The sequence below is a fragment of the Drosophila suzukii genome, chromosome 3 (genome assembly GCF_043229965.1).
Source record: "Drosophila suzukii chromosome 3, CBGP_Dsuzu_IsoJpt1.0, whole genome shotgun sequence".
Taxonomy (NCBI): domain Eukaryota; kingdom Metazoa; phylum Arthropoda; class Insecta; order Diptera; family Drosophilidae; genus Drosophila; species Drosophila suzukii.
This window is the reverse complement of record NC_092082.1, coordinates 90,260,335-90,284,915: the sequence shown is the minus strand read 5'-3', so window position 1 is coordinate 90,284,915 and position 24,581 is coordinate 90,260,335. Positions and strand designations below refer to the sequence as shown.

General features: G+C 39.2%; 3 protein-coding genes and 1 long non-coding RNA gene across 5 annotated transcripts; 3 read left to right on the top strand and 1 right to left on the bottom strand.

Moving 5' to 3' along the window:
* Nucleotides 1-3,918: 3,918 nt before the first annotated feature.
* On the bottom strand, nucleotides 3,919-8,362 carry LOC139353017 (uncharacterized). Its single transcript, XR_011604100.1, has 3 exons — nucleotides 8,241-8,362; nucleotides 6,472-7,511; nucleotides 3,919-4,211 (listed from the first exon to the last, which is right to left on the bottom strand). It is a non-coding gene; the product is annotated as an uncharacterized lncRNA (long non-coding RNA).
* Cipc (Clock interacting protein circadian) lies at nucleotides 7,265-15,030 on the top strand. Of its 2 annotated transcripts, none has more exons than XM_036819592.3 (2): nucleotides 7,265-7,451; nucleotides 13,415-15,030. In XM_036819592.3, the coding sequence occupies exons 1-2, from the start codon at nucleotides 7,265-7,267 to the stop codon at nucleotides 14,044-14,046; spliced, it is 819 nt and encodes a 272-aa protein (XP_036675487.1). In that variant the 3' UTR covers nucleotides 14,047-15,030. The 2 variants fall into 2 exon arrangements, with proteins under 2 accessions (XP_036675487.1, XP_070852156.1); XM_070996055.1 differs by lacking the exon at nucleotides 13,415-15,030 and adding an exon at nucleotides 8,246-8,529.
* LOC108014071 (uncharacterized) lies at nucleotides 10,539-11,832 on the top strand. The gene has a single exon (XM_017080091.4). The coding sequence runs from the start codon at nucleotides 10,627-10,629 to the stop codon at nucleotides 11,656-11,658; it is 1,032 nt and encodes a 343-aa protein (XP_016935580.3). The 5' UTR covers nucleotides 10,539-10,626; the 3' UTR covers nucleotides 11,659-11,832.
* A 2,728-nt stretch (nucleotides 15,031-17,758) lies between the features above and the next one.
* LOC108014060 (glucose dehydrogenase [FAD, quinone]) lies at nucleotides 17,759-21,907 on the top strand. Its single transcript, XM_017080078.4, has 4 exons — nucleotides 17,759-17,823; nucleotides 19,699-20,904; nucleotides 20,974-21,260; nucleotides 21,339-21,907. The coding sequence occupies exons 2-4, from the start codon at nucleotides 19,710-19,712 to the stop codon at nucleotides 21,705-21,707; spliced, it is 1,851 nt and encodes a 616-aa protein (XP_016935567.3). The 5' UTR covers nucleotides 17,759-17,823; nucleotides 19,699-19,709; the 3' UTR covers nucleotides 21,708-21,907.
* The last annotated feature ends 2,674 nt before the right edge of the window (nucleotides 21,908-24,581 follow it).

Below are 24,581 nucleotides of genomic sequence, written 5' to 3'. Positions count from 1 at the left end.
GGAATTATCGCCAAGTGGCTACCGCAGTCGACTGCGCCTGAATCACAAAGTCATCTTCTCTGTTTTTGTGTGTTTTTTACTCTGTCGGTTTTTTAATTTATGCAGGCAACTACGAAATTAATTCTCTTTTTCGCTTGGCTTTTGGTCATGTCATTTTGGCATCTGTCTGTGTTTTTTTCTGGTCGCACGTGTGCGGCAAATTGCGGCTGTCTGTGTGTGAGAGTGTGGGGAGGGGGCAGTATTTTAAATTGTAACATCTGAAAATACTAACGACTTCTGTGGGGACCCATGAATGCCAAATGTGAAACACGAGACTCAGATTTAACAATAAAAAATTGCCTAATTTCCTATGGTATAATTAATTCGGCTCATGGCTTATTAGGGGGATCACACTGTGGGATCCGTTGAGATTTATTCAAATCCCACGGCATAGATTAACCGCTTCCGGCAGGAACTTAATGCTTATTAATAGAACGATCTGTTTTGCGTGGGATTCTGCGGGGTATACTCGTGGATAGTGAAACACCCAGGTTCGTGTGGCTAAGTCCCCTGAAATTTACTTGTCCATTACGTATACGCAGTGTTGACCAACCTATATGTTTAGCAACGGAATTTCCCATGATTACCATTGGGTGACATAACTCTAGTATTTCCGCTGGTCAGTTATTAAAATGACAGGCACTCAAGTTGAGACAAAAATAAAGTTTAACCAGAAAGAATAATGGATGGGTTTTCACACCAAAGTTTAGATTTAAAATTTAGGAGAACTTAATAATAAGTTACTACACTCTTAAAATACAATTAAATTAAACTAAATAAATATTTACTTTTTTTGGGGATCAAATATTTGTTAAACATTTTTTTTCTTGACCTTACCAGAAAGGTTTTGCATTTTAATGAAATATCATTTTTTTCAGTATATATTTTTTATTTTTTTAACGACGTGTGGTAGCTATCAACCCAAGTGGCCCCTTGAACTGCCCTACAACAGCTGTTTGCACTTGGCCAACTGGCAATCGCTTGGTTCGTTACCGGGCCCTATGGCTAATTGCTGACCCAATAACGAGAGACACACGACGCCTTAATAAATATATATATAAACCGTAAATGAGTGCACGAGCCATTATTTGTGTGGGGAAATGCTCGTTTCAGGAAAAGTAAACCGACTCTATCCCCAATATACATTTATATATGTATAGCCATCCAATAAACGAGCCACACGTGCGGCCAAGTCAAGCAATATGCGCTCAATGGCTGTTCGCATCTATTGTCTTTCCTTCTCCCGTTTCGCCATATATTTTTTGCTCGTTTTATGACCACATTAGCGAATTATATTTCACTGCCATTCAAAGCGTAAAGACAGAGACTAGGCAAACATAAATTAAACAAAGGCGGGGCAAAAGGTTTGTGGAGTTGGCCAACACGCGCCGCTTCTGGTTTCCGAACCCCCCGTTCTTCAGGCCATTTTCCCTATTTCTTCTTTTTTTCGGGGATGCCCCTACTGTCAGTGAACTGTTTTGGCCAGTCTTTTGTTGAGCCAACTGGGGGTCGGGGTCTGTCTGGTCGGTTATCTTCAAAAAGAGTTGATTTCTGACTGACTCACTGGACAAGAAAGCGTAAGTCCATCTTATAAGGCCATTGTCTTCATATTATTTTAATCGTAATCTCTTGCTCGTGCGGTTCCAGTTTCCTGGAAAGAATAATCACCACTCTTTTCTATAGAAACATAATCGTGAATTTGGCTCAATCAGCTGTTATCTGCGTTTTTAGTAGGCCCTTGACCTACTCATAAAATGTAAACAATAAGCAATAAAACATAAATCTCGGATAAATTGTTATTATCAAAAAGTTCATGTTCCTTTCCATCCAGTTAGATAATATCTTCAAGTTACCTCATGGGGGTTTAATAAATTGCCAACCGATTTTGGGTTATTTGATAACCAAATACTTGGATCACTGGTGGAAGATCCAGTTTTATTTATTATCCCACTCATTCTGCGGTTAGTAACCGATAATGATTTATTACAAACCATATCGGTATGTATCTGTATATATAATTGGTTTTATTTTATGACCAGAAATACTGATCACACAATAATTGCTATAGCTTATCTGCGAATAGCTATTAGATATTAATAAAGTTAATTGAGTTGGGTTAATGCACCATTTTGAGGGTTTGTCTTATTGAAAAGGCGGTGACTATGCAGAAAATATAATTGATTTGTTTAGCTATTGTTATAATTTCTATGAAATATCTTCAAAGATTTTTATAAGTTATTAAGAAAATATATTTGTAGAGAGTTTAACTTGGCGACATTAAGTATACGTCTTGTTGCCTGGCAAAACGAGCCACACGTGCCGCAAAAGTCATTAATTAATCTTAATTGTTGCGCTTAACATTTTTATGACGTGCCAATGAAACGAGCCAAACAGAATTATTGCTGACAAATGTCAAACACTCAAACAGTCTTGAAAGCCAAAATTTATGTTCGCGAATCATTAAATTCATGCAAAATCGAACTGAACAATGAACAGGCTTTGTGTCTATCCTCTACCCACGATCCAATTAGCCGGCACAATGAAATACAAAAGGTAAACAATAAAATCGGAAATATTCCAAAAGACAGCTGAGATCTGAAACACTATCCCGGCTTTTTCGATATGAATAGATCCATGGCGGTCTATTAATCAGTGACGCACGACCTGTATCAATCACATTCGCGTTTTATGTCTTCGGGAGATCTGGTTTCGCCTTGTGGGCCTGACAATCAAAATTTTATTAATGCTTTAGGCATTCAGACGTTTAGCTACTTATATTGTTGATTTATTTAAGTTTAGCTGAGAAGCGGAACGGAAAACAAAGGATTTTATGTCTATTCTTCGGTAGAGATGTATAAAAACAAGATCATTTGATGCAGACTTTTTTAATGGCCCTCTGTTCTATTTTATTTGTAGTTTAACTGATTTGATCATTAATATTATTGCCAAAACGAGATTAGAATTTGGAATTAGTAATAAGATAGATTTTAAATAGATAGAATTATGACAATCAAATTGTTTTAAAAATTCCAATGTGATTCCATCAGTACTCCGAATTTTCGAAAGTAAACATCTTCTTCTGATGGATGCTTCTTAGAATAAATCCGTTGAGATTAGCCGAAGACTCGGGGATGATTATTTGATTGTCTCGAGTAGAAATGGAAGCCAGACAATGTCTGTTTCGAAGTCTGGGCCCATCAATTTGTTTGTGTGGTTCCGGGTCGTTGTTTTATGTCTGCCATTTCGGCATGTTATTGAATTCCTGCTATCGAGAAGTCATCATTTATCACACGTGTGCCTCATTTAATGTCTTCGACTTTTATTTGCTTTCTTCGCCTGCCAACGTCAATTTTTATTGCCATTTTGGTGGTCTTCAATTTGGCTACCGAAATTTCATCATCTATTTATGGAGAATGCTTATTTTTGTTCTTCGTCTAGGCCCCGTTTACAAAGTGCGAAAAAAGTCGGTAAAAGAGCTGTCACTTTGTTTCTGCGCTCCCAATTTCCCCCCCGAATGTTGGCAAGTCCACTTTTGGCACGTTTTGCCCGTATCTAAATACAATTATGACGCATTTTGATTGCCTTTTTGGCTGGTTTTTAGTTTGTTTAGTTGCTGTTGTCACTGTTGCTGTCTGACTTTTAGGCGCATGTGGTGAGATAAGAGGGAAAATTAGCACTTTGATGACTTGCCATGGGCCAACATGAGCACTTGTGCAGTGGCAATAAAAAGCAAAAACAAAACAGTAAAATACCCTACAAATGTATCAGCTTTATTATGTTTTTAGTACCTTTATAGTAGTTTTTGATTACAATATATACATTGTTTCTTGAAAATATAACCTTAAGTACATAAACACGTTCCTCTCATTAAGTCCCCGAATCAAAATTTATTTTTGATCAAATAGTGATCGTACCCTTCTCCAAAATAGAGATAGAGAACAAAGCTAATAAATACGAAAATCTCAAGCAAACATAGTCCGTGTAAACAATAATTGTAAGAAACAGTCATAAAGTAAACATGCTGCGGAAAGTTTTATTCGTGTATATAGATGAGAATTCTGTTTGCTGGCGGCGTCTTTAAAATGTGCGGCGCGTGTAAAGTTGTGAGATAAGGTCAAAAACAAATGGAATTCCCCATTGAGATTACACCAGAACAGAGGCCACGGGCGTGACTGCAATTAGAAAGGAAAGGGAAATTTAATACATTGTAATAGTCTAATAAAATATCAAGTATACGCCCCGAAGGACAGCCAATATTATTACCTGCAGTCACACGCGTTTTTAAGCGGAGCTCACGTAAATAAAAGACGAATCATTTGGGTTATGAATATTTCAAGTAATCTTTTGGCTAATGCAGCAACTGGAAGATGATGAAAGTAAGCATTTAGAAAAACGAGACCCCAGTGCAATTTAAGACGCTTCCCTTAAGTTCACACAACAGACAGACACGTCGGTGATAGCCCAGAGATATAAGTGACTTATGGTTTTAGGTACACATAAAAATGTATAAGCCTCATAACTGATTCATAAATACAATAACATGATAACAACATATATTTTTTTAATTTTATTACATTTTTTATAATATTTAAATGTCTTCCTTGACCAAAAATATTTTTTAAGGTCCTGAAAATATTTTTTCAATACTCTGAACTGGAATACTTCTTTTAATTTGTTGACTGGTTTTTGGTGTATTTTTTTCTGTGTACCCTTGTTTGTTTTGAAGTCTGAGGGTGTGCTGTTTCTCATGTGAACAATGAGGGCATTGTGTGGCCCGCAGCGTTTAGCGTTACGCATGACAAATAAATTTCAAACTGGCAACGCCTTTGCAGACGGGCACGCACGTTCCTGTAAAAAATAAAAAGCGAGTTCCCTGAACTCTAATTTTTTGTCGGATACACGTTGACAATATTTGGCTGGCTCTTGTCTCTCTGATGTGGCCGCCGGTCACAACAATCTGCCGCAACAATGCCCCAGCAATTTCCAGGCAAAAAAAAAAGGAAAAGATACCCGCAAAAAAAAGAGAAAATCAAATTTCCCTTCCGTTCTGGTGGCGTGTGAAAAGTCATTGGCATAAGCAGATTCCTTTGTTTGGTTTTTTGTTTTTACTTCTTGTCTTGACAGCTGACAACTGTGCGTGAGTTTTTATTTGGAGTTTCTTGGGTTTTTTCATTGTGGCGTGTCATGTTGAGCAATTATTGGCTAATTTGTAGGCAAGCAGCGGGAAGTCTCATCAAAGTTGCTTGATTGACTTGACCTCCGACTTTCAGGTGGCAGATCTACAGGTGTCTGCGGTGAAACGTGTCTCAAATTGTTGCCCAATCCCCGTTTGAGCCTTAAATCTGCTCTACGCTTTAAGCGCTCTACACTTCCTTGGCCTTTATCCCTGGCTTTTTGGCCCAGGAAGATGTCCTTTTCCTTCCTATTCCCCCCTCATGAACATTTTTCGCTTTAGGCCCGCACGCGCCGCATTAAATTTGCCACTGGGGCAATTCGTTGAGGCTTAGTATTTGTTACGCACATTTCGGTCTTTTGTTACAGACATTTCCCAGTCTCCGCTTTAGGGACAAATGGGCACGATAGGTGCACTGAGACCACGTACTTACGATTTTCAATAAATAATAAAATTGATAAGTAACTTAAATTAAAAATATTTTTTATAAACGGAAAGGAAAAAGGTTCCTCTAAGAAATATTTATTTTATTTATTATTTTTTAAAATTTTTAGGTTTTTTTAATAAATAAATATTAAAATGAACAAAATCCATTTCGTTATTTCCGAAATCTTTCTCATGTAACATAAATAAATCTGGATTCTCAAGAATTCGCTAGATCCTTTATTTAAAAAAATCATTGCCTACTTTTGGGCGCAGATAAAAACCTTAAAAAAGCTTCCTCTAACTCCTCCCATTTCCCTCAGTGATTTGAGCAATCGCCTCGCCTCGAATCAGCCTTCTTGGGCTTTAACTATCGGATGACGGATAAGGCATAAATAATGAAAAGTAATTTCAGCGAAATATTGGCGCATTGACATCGACCTGAAACCGACAGACTGAGTGGTTTAGGGGCTGAGGGCCTGGGGAAAGCGTCTTAACCGCCCCACAAGTATTTTAAATGCTGCGGACAGGGGCAGGGGGAACAGGGGTCTGTGGTCTGAGGACAGGTTGGTTGGTAAAATGCCGTCAAGGGCCCCAAACATTTCATCATCTTCGCGAGCGCTTTTACCAAATGTAATTACACTCAAGAGATACACGTGCCGCCAACAGCCGGTCGTTTTTGGGGGGTTTTCAATTTGAATTTGACTGCCGACAGGCGGGGCTCATCCCCTCATCGCCCCTCAACCCCGGCCAAAAAACACTTGAGCAATTTCGCCTGCCTTGCCATCAATATTCCGGCCACCCCCGCAGCAAAAACTGACTTTAAGTTTGTTTACCTTTGCCGGTGGACGTCGATGTGGATGTGGATGGTCGTTAGCCAGGATTTGGAACCCACCTAATGAGCTTCGGCTGGCGGGTGCGTCATCTTAAATTCCGTTTCGATGTCAACTTGGAGATTGGAAACGAGGCTTGGACCTGGGACTCTGAACTTTGGACCTTCGGAGGCCACGCGTTTATTGTTTGTCAAGCTTGATTTATGTAGTTTTAATGGATTAAGTCTGCCTGATATGGGAGAAAACGATTATTGGGTGAATTGGATTTAGTGGGGATTGAATAAATAATAGTCTGGGCTTGACAAAAAGGCGACTAAAGAAGTCTGAAACTTATTTAATCTGGAACAAATTCTCGAAAAGCATTACTTTAAGTGATTTTAGGAGGACTTTGCCCCTCTTATCTTTTGAAATTTCCACCACGCCCATTGTTAAAGCAAACTTCCGGTTCCAGTTCTTATCGCCATCGAAATAAAAGCAAATTTACGACCCCGTCATATCCTGCCCCTTGCTTAATGCCCCACAAAAATGTATACAATATTCTGCAAGGGAATCACTGCAAGTGGCGGACAACAATCAAATTGCTTAAAGTTAAATGAACTCGAAAGAATTCGTTTTCTTTTCCCTCGATTATTTATTTTTATGTTCTTTGCTGTCTGGCGCGTGCAGTGCGGCAGCTTAATTATCCACAAAAACGTTTAATCAATTAATCAATGCGGCGGCTAATTAATTTGTGCTTTTGCTTACATTTGCTTTCAGTGTGAATAGACGCTGCCAGAAGAGAAAGACTCGCCAGAAGATGGCGCCCACCATATGTTCGGAGAAGAAGCAGCTGCGCGAAACGAGGCGACATCATGGCGTGGCCACAGCCGCCATATCATCCTCCTCGTCCTCAACCGCGGCCACCACATCCTCGTCTTCATCCTCATCCACGGGATCCACATCTGCAACCGCAGCCACACAAGCCAGCTCGGTGCTCAACTATGGTGAGTAAGCAACGGGATTACGCAGTCAGGTGCAGACAGAGAAATAGTGTAGGTAGATCTCTAGGATGTTGGAATTTTGAATTGTTTTGGTGTTTAATATATTCAACAGTTCCACAAAAAGCCCTTGAGTTTTGAAATGACTTATAAAGGTGTCTAAAAGTATGCCAAAATATTTAGTAATCAAAAAGTTGCATACTTTTAGACACCTTTAAAAAGTTGGCGTTTTGAAATCCATTATATGAGTGTCTAAAAGTATGCTACAATATTTTTTAACCGAAAAGTGAATGCTTTCAGTAAAAAATACGGCATTGCTATGTCACTGAATACATTTGGGAACCTCTTAAAAAGTGTTGATTTTTAAAATCACTTATGTATAAGGGCATCTAAAAGTATGCTACATTATGTTATCAGTACAAAGGTTCCTTAGTTCCTCTAAGGAACTACATTCATTTTTCACTGCATAATTTTAGACACCTTTATAAAAGATTTTTAAACCATAGTGATTTCCACTGCACCCCTTAGGAAAATAAAATAATATCCCGTTTTGCTCAGTGTCACTTGAATGTGCTGGGCGCACGCGGCGTATACGTAACACTGCCTTACATATTCATTGCAATCTCCGCCTTGTCTCTTTTTTTCGATACCCCTTGTAGTCGGAATCCCCTGCTGATTTGCTGATGTCGCTGCTGTTGTTGCTAGTCCATTTCCCAGTTTTCCGGTTGCCGAGTCGCCCAGTTGCTCACGTTACTCGGTCATGTTTAATTAATTTATGTAAACTCGGCCACCCACCTCAGTTCTCTGTTCTGTGAGCTCCGTCCTCGTTTGCCACTTCCTCATTGCCATATTATATATCTCGTACATATCGTATGTGGGGTTCGACTGGAGAATATTCGAATGCACGTGCCCCGGGGCGATGGGCTCGCATTGGGTTCTTCACGTGTTGGCCTCCGGTGTTTTATTGCTGCTAATGCTGCCGATGTTGCCCCATGGAAGGCACGCGAGTTCGGGGTTATGCCACAACGATTTGCGTCAGCAATTGGCTCCAGCTGCTCTTCCGCCTGCGTTGGCTGTTGGGTAAGACAGAGACTCGGCTGGCAAATCTGGCCGGCGCATTTATATAAGCGATCTAATGCCGCATGACTGCCACCGAAATGGATATGGGTTGGGTAAGGGTTGGTTTTCAGCAGCACTCGCAGTGAGGAAGTCAATTTATCAAGTATCTGGAAATAGAATATTCCTTATTGGGTTTGTTATGTAAGAACACTTATCTGTATTTTTTATTCGACAAAATGTAACTTAAAGGTAAAGCACTCGAATGATCCAATTCAAAGTGCATACTGTTGACACAAAACTAATAAAATAAATTCACACTGGTGAAAAGAAAGATTAAAGGCTACATGTTTAGAATAAAACGAATTAAATTAAGGGTAATGCATTTTATTACATACGTGACAATATAAATATTGAGATATGCAATCAAACTTCATTTTGAATTTTTTCTAAGAATTACAAGATCACCTGAGTGCCAAAAAACATTAAGCATATTTAATAATTTAATATTTTTAATAAAAAATACCCAATGTCTGGCCTTAATGTTGATACTACTTCAGCACGAAGCAGATATAGTTCCTAGGTAGTGTTCCCATTATTAAGTACCTGATAAAGAAGAATATAATTAATTAGTGGAACACATTTGCAGAGTTTACAGTTCTTAAAGACCTGCCTTCTTAGAAATTTTCACACAGCCCAGCCAAATGATGCTCAATGATTACTCATTAGTCAAGTGAAATTGCACGAACACTTACCTAGATATTTTTCCAAGAAATATTTCACAAGCACACGAAACCAGGGGCGTCGCTCAAAAGGGGGTGCAAGGGGGCTTCCACATAAGTGTGTGTCATAACCTCCAGCGTTGTTTTCGCTGCTGTGCCACTTTTGCCGGGGCTTTATTTACATGTTTTGCACATTTGCTCCGCTTGCTTTTAGCCAAGTTTGCTGTTTTTTTCCCTCTTTTCTTTCTGCTGCTGACTTTATTGGTGCCATTTTCAATGTGAATTCATTGAAAGCAGCGCTGTTGTTGCCTTTTTATTTGTGCTCGTTGCTGCCTGCTAATTTGCAGCAACACATAAAAATAAACCGAAGAAATACCCCGACACACGTCTAAAATAAAAATGGGTGTGACGAGGCCACGTGCGAAAGCCTCTTGACTTGATTTCCCCCTCCTCAGCCATCCCCCTTTGACTGCTTTCCCCGGGGAGGCGGCCTCTGAAATGGGCGTGGCCCCGGGGGAGGGGGGTGCTGGAATGTTGGCCAATGCCCTCGCCCTCTGCCTTTATTTTAGGGTATTTAAAATTTTATTTTTAAGCATCACCGGTGACTAATTCACCGAGAACGAAACGAGGCACGTGCAATCGGGCAGCGATGACGAGGCCACAAACCGCACAGTGAAAAAATAATCTTAACTCGAAAAAAAAAATCGAAAAAAATGCAGTATCGTTACATTAAGACTACTGACACCGAAATATATCAAATTATTTGGAAAAGATATTCCTACAATTTTTGGTTCACTCTGGTTTCACATTGTAACTCACAATTGAAAACTTTAAAGGCCCAAGTTATTTCAAGAAAAAGTAACCCCATGGTCATGGGTTATTTTAAGAATTCGTTTACTAGTTTTGTTTTGATAACTTACAGATGGTATTTTTGCCTCGGTGTAGCAACTGCGAAAAGCAATTCCAAGTCAAAACAACAGTCACCGAGTTAGATAAGCGCAGTTGAATACATGTGCTTTGTTTTGGCAGGGAAAGATATATGTGGATTGAATAATCATTGGAACCAGAGGGAGAACTTCCTTGTGTAAGATGAATGCACATTTCAGGAACATGCGTTTTGAGGGAGGCCTTTTAAGCTCAACAGGGCGTATAATTTATATTGCATTGGAATACAAATAACAAAGTCAAATAAAGTGAAAACTGGGATTTAAAAATTTCATATAAAAGTGTTTGAAAGTATTAAACAATATATTTACTCATTCCGAAAAACGAAATCCCTATCTCACTGCATATAAAATCACATTTGCTTTATATTTTAAAATCATACCTTAGTAGGTTTTTTGTTCTTAAGTAATTCACATCAAATTTAATTCAACGAACGATTCTAAAATTAAGGTTCAATAATGGAACTTGAACTAGCAAATATAAAAAGTTTGGAGGGTCTCCAAGACTGCGCCAAGCTGCCATTAGACGAGATTGATCCCATATCCCGGACTTCAAGATGCGATAGGACTCTTCACGAGATCTTCCACGTCGATGAGGAAGTCAGCTTTTCGCAAGATGAAGAGGAGGAAATGGAAATTGATTTAGAGCTCACTGAAGATGTAACAGACGATGAAGATCGGGTAGATAAAATGGTTACCGATATAGATTGTCTGATTCAAAAGATCGAACTAATGCAAATGGCGATTAGGAGTCGTCAGGTGAAGGAAAGTAGCGATAAGGTCAGTGAAGAATCGGTAGAACCACCTAAGGAAAACTTAACTAAGGCTCAAATAAAGTGCAAGGAGCTGGAAAATCAGAAAAAGGACCCTAAAATAAAGGAAAAATCCTCAACCAGAGAACCCAAGATCCAACCGCTGACCGAACAGGAAATTCTGGAAGCCAGAAACCTTCGTCAAGCCCATCATGTCCTCCAAAAACAAATAGAGGAACTGATCTGCAGATATCAAAAGTTCCGGGAAATCATCCACCAACTACGTGGAAATATTGACTGTATGGAAAGAAATCTAATAGATCTGAATTCTAAGGCCGAGGATCACGTGTCTTGGGCCCAAGAAGTGGGCAAGGAGATAAATGTCTGCAAGGAGCGATATACACATCTTATTCAGTCCAAAATGTCCAAAAAGGAGGCGATTAAAACTGAAAAGGTACATGCCACCCGATTTGCCAAGTTTAATACAGCGTATCTAAAAAAAAATCGCCTGAAATGCGAAATACTCGAGTTCTGTGAGGAGGCGAACGACCTTGTGGTCCTGATGAGTGAGTTGCAACAAGAACTGAAGCGAAATATGAGTATATTTGAAGAACAACGCATAAGTAAGCTGGAAGGTGCCACTGAATTTTTTATATCTATTGACGAGGCTTCTAAACTAAATGCTGAGTTTCTGGAATCTGGGATGAAGCTAAAAACCGACGAAAACAGCAAGAAATAATTATCCTACTGTGAAAGAATAACTCACATAGACGAAAAATATAAAATTGTTCATTCAGTAGTTAATCATGTATAGTTAGACAGACGAAGATAATTGACTAATTGCCATTAATGACTAATTCTAATAAGCATATGAAAAGCTAATTAGTGTTGATGGTTATTCAATCAGAATAAATTCCTTAAAAATTGATTTTCTTTCCTAGCAAATCGTCACAATACGTCACTGATTTTCTTCTAGTTTCCCTTTCCATTTCCTCTGGGGGCGTCATCAATTGGCCGTCGCCTTCGTGGAAACACTCACGTTTCCCTGCACTGGGTTCGGGTGTCGCGTAAGCTCTATTTCCCAACTGGTGAATGATTCCGTTCCGTTCCATTACGAGTGATTCCAGGGTGTGCCGTGCCATGTGCAGCGCTTACTTCCAGGCGACGCGTCACGACCCTGACCATAGACACACTCTATTCCAAGTTGTTTCCTCGCGGGAAATGTGAGCTTATAGTTATACAGGGGTGCACTCGGAAAAATAAACGGAGAGCTGGAAAACTAAGGCCCTACAATGTCTAAAGAAAAAGAAGTTATCTAATATATTTTAAACAAATAGTATTATGTTTAACTTTTTATGATACATGGCTCCCAAAGTTTATTGTCTTTATATGCAAGCTAATTTCATTGTTTAAGCGTAAATATTATGTAGAAAAATAGTCTTAAAATAGACCTAATTTCTCTTCTCAAAATTTGTTTACCAAATCCATAGTCCATTTAGTTTTATACATATATATTTTCATTGTGTTTTGCTTTTCGTGACTCCCAACAGCTGATGGTTGCAAATGAGCGTGGCGAAAGCGTTGCGACTGCGAACTGATGCGAATCGCTTAACCCTGGTGCTGGTCACGTTTTTTGCCCACACGCGATGACCGCATTTACATACCAGAAGCCCACACAGAGAAAGACCATGGGCTATATAGCATATATAGGTTGAGACATCGGTTGACAACCGACTGATAAGCTGACCACTCGACCACACAACTGCACTGTGGGCTTTGAATAGTGCTGGGCTTTTATTCTTTTATTTAGATCAGGAAATGTTATTCATAGACCTCATTTTTTATACCTTTAATCGGCTCTCAATCACTTTCAACCGCTTACATGCAATTATTCATATACAAAGTATCACAAGGTGTGGTTGAGTTTGTATTAATTGTATGCAGGTTATTAATTGCACTTTGCGCAATATAATAATTATTTCAAGGGAATAGATTGTTTTCATTATGAAAGTACATTTTTAATTATTAAGTTAGTACATATTTACACTGATAAAAAAAGATGTATATTTATACATTTTAAATTCATTTGGAATATTTTCCGCTACAAGTTTCACTAAGAAGTAAAAATGATTGCTTTTGCAAGGATCTTAAACATTGATTTTTATACACAATTTTATTTTCAATTACTCTAATATTTTCTACCCGTATTGAAATACCTTTATATTATTCAATTTAAATTTGTATTTTTAATATTTATATATTTTTATACATAATTTCTTATGAAATACGACATTTTACTCAATACAGAGATATTTATTTGCACTATTTCTTTAATTATCAGTGCGTATAGATTCTGAAAATATATTTCGGAGGGTAACCACAATGGATTTTAACATTTTATTTTACTTTTACAGGACTTTGAGTCACTGTAGCCTCTTCAGATTTTCCTTTGTTGTCGACTAACTTTTTCTTTGTTGCCCCTCTTTTGCTTTCAGTGGCCAAGGGTTCGATGAACTCCTCGAGTCGCCGTCGCCCTGTGAGAATGCAGCGCAGGATGCCGCACATCCTGGCCCGCGTGGCCTCCTTCTCCACGGACACGAGCAGCGGCGTGGAGACGGAGGTGGAGATGGACTCCGACCAGCGGATGCAGGGCGACGAGGACAGCTACTCGGATGCCAGGATCCAGATGCTGCAGCAGCAGCAACAGCCACATTCCAGCAGCGACAACAACATCAAGACAGTATTACAGCCAACGATGGCAGGTGGATATAGCAGCAAACACAACCGGTCGGCGGGGCAGGCCAAGAACTGTGATCAGAACGTGGTGCCACTGCAGGTGGTGGTGGACGACGACGACGACGGCGACAGTGGGTACGAGTACAGTCAGGACCCGATAAAGGAGCAGCACCTGTACCACCAGAACAGCGAGGGCCTCTTATCCATTGCCATCAAGACCATCAAGCTGGTGCAGCGCAACAAGCTGCTGCAGAAGCGACTGGCCCAGCTGCAGCTGGAGACCTCGGAGTTCATTGCCTCGGTGCTGGCCAACCCGGAAAACCGCCAGTTCCGGGAGAAAATCTCGCCCAAGGCCGAGGCCAAGGTCAGCAACATGCTGCTGCGCCACTAGAAGGGCGCTTTTCTCTTTGATCTGGAAAAATCAAAACCGTTCAGCCCCATTTCTGGACGTGGCAGAGAGGGTTTAGCTTAGAAAATTTATATACTTTCATCTATAATTTTATTTTATTTATTAATTTACCAAAATAAGCCAGATGTAAAAAAAGGAAAACTAACTTGGCAACATGTTGCTGCAACATTGCTAAGGCACATTCAAATAATGTTGCCTACTTCTGTGCTGCCTATGTAAAATTCACATCTACATAGAAAATGCATGTAAAATGATTGAATGAAAATGAATTAACATGAATTAAACATTGTTTTTATTCCCTTTTCAAGTAAATTTAATAAATATATTTTCACACGCCCAGGAAACCCATTTTTCGGCGGCTTAGTTTTGAAGAATTCGTACTGATTAAATTTACAACAAAAATGCATCAAAGTTTAACAATATAAATTTATACAACATAAAAGCGCTATGCTTACATTTACAAAAACAAAAATATTTATATGAATCCAAAAAGTCCAAAAGTGTATCTGTAGTCGTTAAGTACATTCTATGTTTTACAGTTTCTACACTCAAGAATTAATTTATAATAAATATACCTAATACATATATCTAGAAACAAAAACCAGGCATAATCAATGGAACCCTACGACGCTTTTCGCTTTATACAACAAATAGTTATAGAGAAAGTTAATTGACATGCAAAGCAATTGATTTAAACAAAGAATACGTAAATGATTTTCGGTATTACTAAATTAGCCGATATATTTCAATGAGTACGCCTAAGTATATGGAAACTATCAAAATGCTACCAAGCAAAGCAAATCAAAGCAAAACCAAATTACAAGCTAACTAGAAGCAAAAATCTTTCCAATCCTAAAACTTTTAATCAACTCAACTTAACTGGCATTTTCCACATACTTCAAAGGATATCAAATCATCAAACTCGCCACAAAAAGATTTCATCAATAAAATTAGTGACAAATTAAACATACTTTGTGCTTCTTTCTCTGGGGTTCCTTGACTGGTACGCAACCCGTGGTAAAGTAAACAAGTCATGGCTAAGTGAGTACTTCGGTCGTGTCAATAACACCCAATCAAAGCGTTCAAAGACCGTCTCGGTCTGAACAGATTTGACATGGAGTCTGTCATGAACTCGGTCACGATATGGGATGTTCTGAAAAACGCCAGCCAAGAGGTAGGTAAAATGTAAAATATTTTATAAAATGTTTGAAAATGATTAATCATGGTCATAAAAATGGCAAAGTATATTTGTATATTACATTTATTTAAATTTTAATATTCCAACCATTTAAATAATGACTCATGATATGTTATTTGATCATTATAATGATTAGTAGTTCACATTTTATAAGAACTGGTTTTAAGAAGGCAGTACTTATTATAGATTATATAAAAGTCTATTTTATCATTTTTCTGTATGTTGTTTCAGGATTAAATTCTTGTATAAGATATTACAGATTTTCGGAACACCCCACTGATTGTGTGCGGCTGTAATGCATATCCACACAATACCCAGAAAATTATTCAGCAATTGTTTCAAGTTCATTCAATTAAGTCGGTCCTCCTTAGCCTGGCTTAGACCTTTTGAGTGTCATTTGGCGATGAGATTTTGAGTTCGATCATAATGATGGTGGTACACCCTTGTCTGCACGTCGCCCAGGTCTCCACTTGGCTTTTATTTTTCAATTTTGGCCACACACTTGACACTCGAAGTACTCGGCTCGGTTTCAGCCCATCATAATTTTACCAAAGCTCTTGTGACGTTGGTCAATCATCGCAGTGCGTTTATGGCATTGTGGGGCTCCATTACCAGGGGGTCTGTTATTATTGTTAGTTTACAGGCATTATATTGTTTTATTGGGTTTTTTACGCACTCTGGTCACGTCTTCATCTGTTCGAGACACGTGATTTATGGGGTCTGAAACTGGGCGACCCGGCCCTCTTGACACTGAAGAGTTTTTATTACCCGCCCGGCAAACGGTGCAGAAACCGTTGATTTGTGTTTATTTTGATGCCGTGATTTGGATTCGTATGCGGTAATTTGTATTATTTGATATATATTCGTTTGTTTTCTTTGGCTGCCGAGCGCTAAATCGCCAGCATTTGTGTAGCAAATCAGATCGCTTACCTTGGCAAGGTCGTCCATCAAGTGTTTCGGGGAGTGTTTGCCCAAGCGATTACAATTTTTAATATTAACAGTGAGTCACATGAAGTGGATGGCCTATAAATAACATCGGTTAAAATGCATTTGCTTTATTTGTTAGCTTGAGCCAATTTTTACACTAAGCGCCTGGCATTGGAAGCTATTTGAGCTTGCTAATTTGCAATTCGAGTATGTAGAATGTACTCATATTCGAGAGCAAACATTTTATACTGTGCTAATTATGAGAAGGTTTTTTAGAATCTACAGATATATAATGTCTTTGAGTCAAATTATAAGAATTCTTTTAATATTGCTTGATTTTTTATAATTTTATAAAATCCTTTCATCCATTTTCTGACTCCATTTAGTTGCACAATTTTTGCAGTCTCATTTTTTGCTTAAGGGTATCTATTACTTTTGGGAAAAACCAGACAAGCGATTATCCATTTTTTGCTTTGTTTAGCAGTTAAAATTTAATTAGCAAGGCTCATTGTTTTCAGCCTTTGATCTTTAATCAATTATTAGGTCTCGAATAGAGTGGGCTGAGCACTTTGTGGAGTATGTGTTTTTTAGTACTCTATAGACAGGCCTTTTTACTGTTGCCAAGTCATGCCAAATGAGTATGCATAAAATCCAAGCAAATATTAAATAAAGCAATGCAAAATGCATTCAAGCCGATTTGTTGGGATTGTGGCTATTAAAAGAAACACAGCATGTTTGTTGTACTCAAGGTCACCTCTTCTATTTGGCGATTCACCGAAATCGCCAAAAATTAGAGAAAAAATGTGTGTTGTGAAAGTATCTGCGAAATCGGGCGAGCTGGAGCCGAAAAATGTGTTCAGTTGCCCATTAAAGAAACCATTTGGCTGTTGTTCGTATGCAAATGAGTTTGGGTCAAGCGAAATCCGCTGAATACCATCTTCATGACCAGCGAAGCGGGCTCATGCTCATCATGTAACCCATCTGCTAAGGTCAAATATGACCACGGAAAAGCGTCGCATCAAAATGTGACATTGACATTGAATTCACCAGCAGTCCAGTGACTCTGGTTCCATTATTGTAGTTCCAATAATAATTCAAAAATCGAAAACGGTAAACAGCGGAAGCACTTTAATTCATCCACTTGATCTTTCGCACCTCGGCGCTAATAAGTCGGCGACAAATCGCTGATCACTGACTTGTCCAGCATGATTAGGCTGACGATCTGCGATTTTGCCCAGTGCTAATCAACATGCAGCAAATTCCCCAAAAATAGCTCGTAAAATGGGCAAACAAAATTGGCAAGTTCACCCGATGAACTTGAAAAAAGATGGTCCATCGTGCAGCTCGCACAAATGTATCTCGTATCTTGTAGCTTGTATCTTTCTTTCGTGATCGCTTCAACGTAGCCCGGCAGCTACCTGTGTTGTTAACGCAGTTTTTTTTACTATGTTCGTAGGTATTTTTGTTTGTGATCTCGCATAGGCTTCATCGTTGCAGGCCAGGCTAAAAAGTTTCATTTAAGCGCCGGACATCAGCGGGCGCGCATGCGCCTTCGTTATTCGTATTCGTCAGATTCGATACTCGATCTGGAGTATTTTTCCATATTCGTGGCCCATTTTTATTCGGAGCATTTCGTAAGTGCATTCTGTAGCCAATAATTTTGCATGGAATTTTGCATTGGCAAACGTGTTTAGAATTTCACAAGAGAATTTGTGACAATTTGTGCCCCAACGTGCGAGTGAATGTGTTCGAATCTGGTCTGCTGACGTAAACTCTAAAAACAATTAGCAGGTAGTTGCTCTTACCGAGAACTAGTCATACCACAAAAAATGTAGTTCTGCGGTTTTTTGGCTAATGAAATGCATCTGTGTTGGGGCTTTCAGTGGAATTTATAGTGCATTCATGGAAATTAGAAGGATCCTTGGAAATATTTAACATTCCTTATACACCTACTTAATTATAGCAATCCAATTGATTTTATTTTCATCTCATAATGAATCTTTTATTTATTATTTATAAAATTCTTTGGTATTCCAAATTGTTTTTAAATACATTGGTAGTACCTATTTCATATAATAGAAGTCATATACCATCTGTAAAGACTTTAATTGGATTGCTATTAACAATTTGTTAACTCAAAAGTTTTATGTGCAATATATTGGATTATTATCGCCTTTATTAGCTTGATGATATTTCTTGACCAACCCAACCGCAATGTGTTAATCCCTGTTAATGGCCACTCTATTACCCATGAGCACAATTAAGTTTCAAATCAGATTAATCAAATCCCATGTTATAGTTATCGAGATCTTCGGGCGTCAAGTCTAAGCCAATTAAGCTCAGTTTAATGACCCGCATTGATTGGCTTTGAGTTGATAGCCAGAACGATAATGGATTCAACGCCCTTCGGGAAGCGGGCCCAAGAGTGAAACCGGCTTTACATGGTTCTGTAATCTTCGTGGCCGATCGAGTGGATCCATTCACAAGGCCAAGGTCATAGATATAGAACTCAACTGGCCGAAGACAAAGGCTAGCTATTTCTTTCTTATAGAGTGCGTGAAGCCATCGTTGAACCAGTTTTCAACGTGGCTTTTGTATCGATCCATTCAACTACTCGCCGGCTTTATTGAGGTTAATTGAAATGATTTATTAACATTTGTGCAATTTTCGTTTGGCGATCGGAAAAAACCCCAAATTGAGATAATTTGCATAAAAATACATTCGGCGCCCACAACTTAAAGTAATTTAATTTCAACTTTTATTTTTTGAGGATTTCTTATTTTTGGTTATTTTTTGGACATCCGTGTGCGGTTTATGGGTCAACGCTTAAATATTTGCTGCGTCTCCGCGATCGATTTATTTTGATTTTATTTGCAATGTTTGCTTTGATTTGGTTTCTTCTTCATCTTGGTTTTGTTTTGACCACCGAACCGGTTCGCTAGCATTAACTTAATTTCGCTCCTTTTGCAAAGTCATTATTTTTATTGGCACTTTTGAGTTTTTCGTTTTCTTGTAACCCCAAAACCCGTTGAACTTGAGCTCAAAACGCGTTTGGGATGAAGTGATGTCGATATCGCTCAGAACTTAAGAAAATAGAAGTGGAAAAAAGTGAAATCTTTCTCAAGGTCGATGCAATTTGCATGCAGCTGCTAACTGAGAGTTCTGGATTATTGTTTACTTTCTTTTTTGTTAAAAAGCATTTATGAGTAGAAGTTCTTAACGCCACACTGCCTGTTTATAAAAAAAAGTCATAAATAATGCTCGTGAATGTGTTGAAACATAAATTAAGCAAATAGGTTTTACAAAAAGCGGACTTTTGACACTTTAATAGCACGCAAAAAATAACTATTATATTTAACAAGGCTGTGTTATATCATGATAACAACAGCAATTAGCATTAAAAATAATGGTGAGCCAACTAAAATTAGATATATTAATATAGTGTTAAATTTAGAGTCTCATTATATTATATCCTAATCATTTTCTTATATACTATTTATACTTTACAGGCTAAGCCAAGATGAGAATCAGTGGAGTGGTGCTTCTCTGCCTGTGTTCCTTTCAATCTTCCTGGTCACAACTTTTGGTGGATTGGGCTCGTGATTTCGAGACCTCCCTGCTAAACAACCGAATTCCAGACACCACCCGTTTTCTGCCGGAATATGACTTCATTATCGTGGGCGCAGGAAGTGCTGGTTGTGTCCTGGCCAATCGGCTGAGTGAGATATCATCGGCGAGTGTTTTGCTTTTGGAGGCAGGGGATCAGGAGACCTTCATCAGCGATGTTCCACTGACAGCGGCCCTCACCCAAATGACTCGTTATAACTGGGGATACAAGGCCGAACCCACGGAAAACGCCTGTCAAGGGTTAAGGGGCGGCGTTTGCAACTGGCCCAAGGGGCGTGGCGTGGGTGGCACTAGTCTGATCAACTTTATGCTGTACACTCGGGGTCATCGCAGGGACTACGATGATTGGGCGGCGGCCAATAACTCGGGATGGTCCTACGATGAGGTGCTTCCATATTTTCGAAAATCCGAAAGGATTGGCATTCCAGAACTGTATAAATCACCCTATCATGGACGAAATGGAAACCTGGATGTGCAGTATACGGACTACAGATCTCAGCTTCTGAAGGCCTTTCTAAAATCTGGCAGGGAAATGGGGTATGATATAACAGATCCGAATGGAGAACACCTGATGGGATTCGGGAGATCCCAAGCCACCATACGCAATGGCAGAAGGTGTAGTACCAGTAAAGCCTTCATACAGCCTGTGGTTCAGCGGAAAAACCTGCACATTTCCATGAAAAGCTGGGTCACCAAGTTGATCATAGATCCTGTTACCAAAACTGCCACTGGAGTGGAGTTTGTAAAGCAGAGACAGCGTTTTGTGGTTAGAGCCAGAAAGGAGGTGATCCTATCCGCCGGCACCATCGCCAGTCCCCAGCTTTTAATGTTATCCGGAGTGGGCCCAAAAGAACATCTCGAAGAGCATAATATTACAGTGGTGCAGGATCTGCCAGTTGGTTACAACCTTCAAGACCACATAACCCTGAATGGTCTTGTATTTGTGGTCAATGATTCCACGGTGAATGATGCCCGTTTGCTGAACCCCTCGGATATCTTTAGGTACATCTTTGCGGGACAGGGACCTTATACCATCCCAGGTGGAGCCGAGGCCTTTGGCTTTGTACGAACTCCCAGCTCCAGTTTTGGTAAGAATTTATATAGAATTTAATAAATTTGACCATTCTTTTTAATGGATCCCTTAATTTCCCCTACAGCTAAAGACTATCCCGATATGGAATTGGTCTTGGGCGCCGGATCCCTGAGTGGCGATCGATTTGGCACCATGCGAAATTTGCTGGGCATCACCGATGAGTTCTACGACTACATGTTTGGGGATCTGCAGAACAAAGAAACCTTCGGCTTGGTTCCAGTGCTCCTACGTCCCAAAAGTCGAGGTAGAATATCGTTGCGCAGTCGCAATCCATTCCACTGGCCGAAAATGGAACCCAATTTCATGCAGCATCCTGACGATGTGAGGGCGATGATCGAAGGAGTCGAAATGGTAAAAATATACTTGCATATAAATTTTAAATTTTGAGCTGCAGGGGAATAGTTGATGTATATGCCATATTTTTCCCAGATCCTGAAGCTGGCCCGATCCAAGCCCATGGTGAAGATGGGCACTCGTTTTCACGACCGCCCCTTTCCGGGTTGCGAGCACTTGAAGTTCGCCAGCGAGGAATACTGGAAGTGCTGTCTGCGAAGATATGGTTCCAGTTTGCAGCATCAATCGGGAACCTGCAAGATGGGTCCAGCCACAGATAATACATCAGTGGTGGATGCACAACTGAGGGTTCATGGAATCCGGGGGTTACGAGTTGTGGATGCATCGGTGCTACCCAATGTTCCAGCTGGGCACACAAATGCAATTGTGATCATGGTAGCTGAAAAGGCATCGGATGTAATCAAAGATGCCTGGCGTATGCCAACCACTCCCTTAAATTCCTGAATCTATCCTTAAGCTCTTTATTTATTATTTAGTTATCACCAGTCATTAGGTTAAGTTCTCTTGTGATAGTTAAGATAAGTATTTCTTTGGCTTGAAAATGGGGTCTCTGTTAATTATATAATGAAATGAGTATTTATTTGATAGAAATGAATATTTATTAAAAGCAATGAGTTATTTTGTCAAACACAAAAGTTTTGTATAGTTTTCCTGCTTTAAAATAAATTATATTTTATGATCTTAATCTGGATTCTTATTTGGTGGGGCATTGGATTTAGTTTCAAATGAATTTTAGTAATATATTTGAAATGGCGCGCCAAACTTGTAAGCTTTCAAAAACCTTGTCCTAATATTTTTATACCAAATAGCTTTTTGTTGCTTGAAGCGTAAAGCTTTTTACAACAGATAAGAGTCACTGAATTATCGAAAAATTTTAAGATATTTATCTAAGTAAAATCTTTAAATGTTCAATACTTAGAATTCTTTTAAATAATTAAATTAAAATTAAATGTGTACGTCTTTAACGTTTATTTACACAAGATTTCTGTAATGGCACGTTTATGTAAAAATCACAAAAGCGCCACTTCCCAAAACCTAAAAGATGGCGTATTTAACGTTTTTTGAGCTTACGTTTCGTAACGGATTTCGTAAGGTAATAACAAATGTCTGCCGAAAACTCTAATATAATATTCTTAGACAAATGCTTGAATATCTGATGGCTAAGGCTAACCCTAATTTTAGCTTCTTCTGCTCCCAAAAATAAGCAGTGTCACGCACAGGCATATTGGAGTTCACATGGGACCCAGCTAGGGGCTAATACCATTGGCTTTGCGTGCTCCTTTGAGGATTGTTTTTAATGACCGCTCGCCGGGTAATTGCTGACCTCCCCCTTGGAAACGCAGGAACAGAGGAACGGAGACAAGGCTCCTGCCTGGCAACCATTGCGTTTCAGAGGTTCCTTAACCCGGCCATAAAGTTAACCCACTTTGTCTGGCCGCTTACGTATGAGCTTCCATGTGGAACCAGGGCCACGTGGCGTATGTGGAATATGCTTAATTAAATATTAAAATCGTAGGCGGTAGGTAATGTATTTAATTGTCCATTAAAACCTAAAGTTCTACTGTTAGAAATTTTAATAATTTCGATGCCAATTAACCCTTTTTGGTACAACATATAGACAGTACTTAAATTATTATTTTAAAAAGGTTACTTGTTCAACGATTTTGCAAGGTTCAGGATAATTTTATTCGCATTTTTCATCCCTTTCCCTTCCTATTTATTTGCCTTTGATTGTAAAATATTTCCTAATTAAATACTTTGGCAAACAAATATTTCAAAGAGCAGACATAGCTAAAGCTTCACTGATTGGCATTGCTTAAATATTTAAGCCCACCTTAACAGAATGGAATTATAGAGCAGGCTGGTGTGGGCAAGATTTGGCGTATTTGCGGTGAAATATTTCTGCGGGTGCGGACCGGGATGTCTGTTGCTGCCATCGGCATCCCAAATTCAAATTACGGCGATGCCCGTGCCTGTGGTCATAGGTCAACAATGCGACATTTCGGAGCCCAGATTCCCAATGCCCGCTGTCAGCCACAAAGCAATCCAATTACGCCCTCGGTTCGCTGCAATTTTCGAGCTAATTGATTTCGAAAATACTGGGGTCCATAATGAAATGGAACCCAAACGAGAAAAGGCGCAGGTGACTGGGTAATTGGTAAGTGGGTAAGGTATACAAATAAAAGCAATTTAACAGGCTACGCCCTTTTAAATTTCCTATTTCACCTGAGGTCAATTGTTGTTATGTGGGGCATTCAAAGCCAATGTTTCTTATCTGTTTTTCCAGCTGTTGCTGTTGCAAAAAACAAGGGTGAAACGGATGTCACTCGAGTGGAGCAACTTAAAGACAAGACTGCAAAATGTTGCACTTAAATGCAGAGGGGCAAGTGGGTGTGCTCCTTTCATTGCATGCAAAGCAGCTCACTGGGTTTTTGCCCTATCTTCCGTGGCTGATCTAATTAGGAATCTTATGACGTGAGAAGGCGACTGAATGGGTCATAGAATGCCATGCTCCATGAACTGTGCAATCAGAGCAGATATGGTAGATATATACAGCTTTTTGCATGCAGCGAATCATTTTATTTGCCTCACATGCTTCGTTGGCCAGCAGATTGTTTAGTACTTCAGAATATCTGAAATATTTCACCACTTAATTCAAATAATATTTAATGTTTCAAGGCAGTTAAATAAAATTCCAATATAAATATTTCTTGGTTGAAGTTATTTAGATGGTAGTCTAAAATCATCCACTTATTGAAATTGAAAACCCCTGAGACCGCGTTACATATTTTTATAACAGAAGCCCCCTAGCTAAACCATTCCTCTAATAGTTTTTAAAAGTTTGTTCGCCAACATTTTGTTTCTTTTTTTAGTTTATGCCCGGCTTATTTGCAAAAGTGCCCGAAGCCCTCGAATCCCTCGAAGAATGCAACGGAAACTGAGAGGAGTTGTAAAGTTGGCTAAAAAATTAAAAGCAGCCAGTGAGGTCCGAGGAATTGACCAGTCAAAGGCTTAATGAAAGGGGATACCACGTTCCGGCTTAGTAGTTACTTTAAAAATGTTTCGCTTGCAGGAAAGCAGCAAACTTGGGCCAGTAGAAAACCAAGAAAAAATAGCAATGAAAAGTTGGCTAAAAGTTTCCTGCTTTTGTGTGCAAATATTTAGCACGGAAATTGCACTTGCAACAGGAGAAGTCCTCGAAGGGAAGCCCAAAGGAATCCTGGTGTGATAATTAAATGCGCTCAAGAAGCGGGAGACGAAACTTTTGTAACCGAGTTGCGGCATGTAGCGACTAATTGCATTAAAGTGTAATGAATG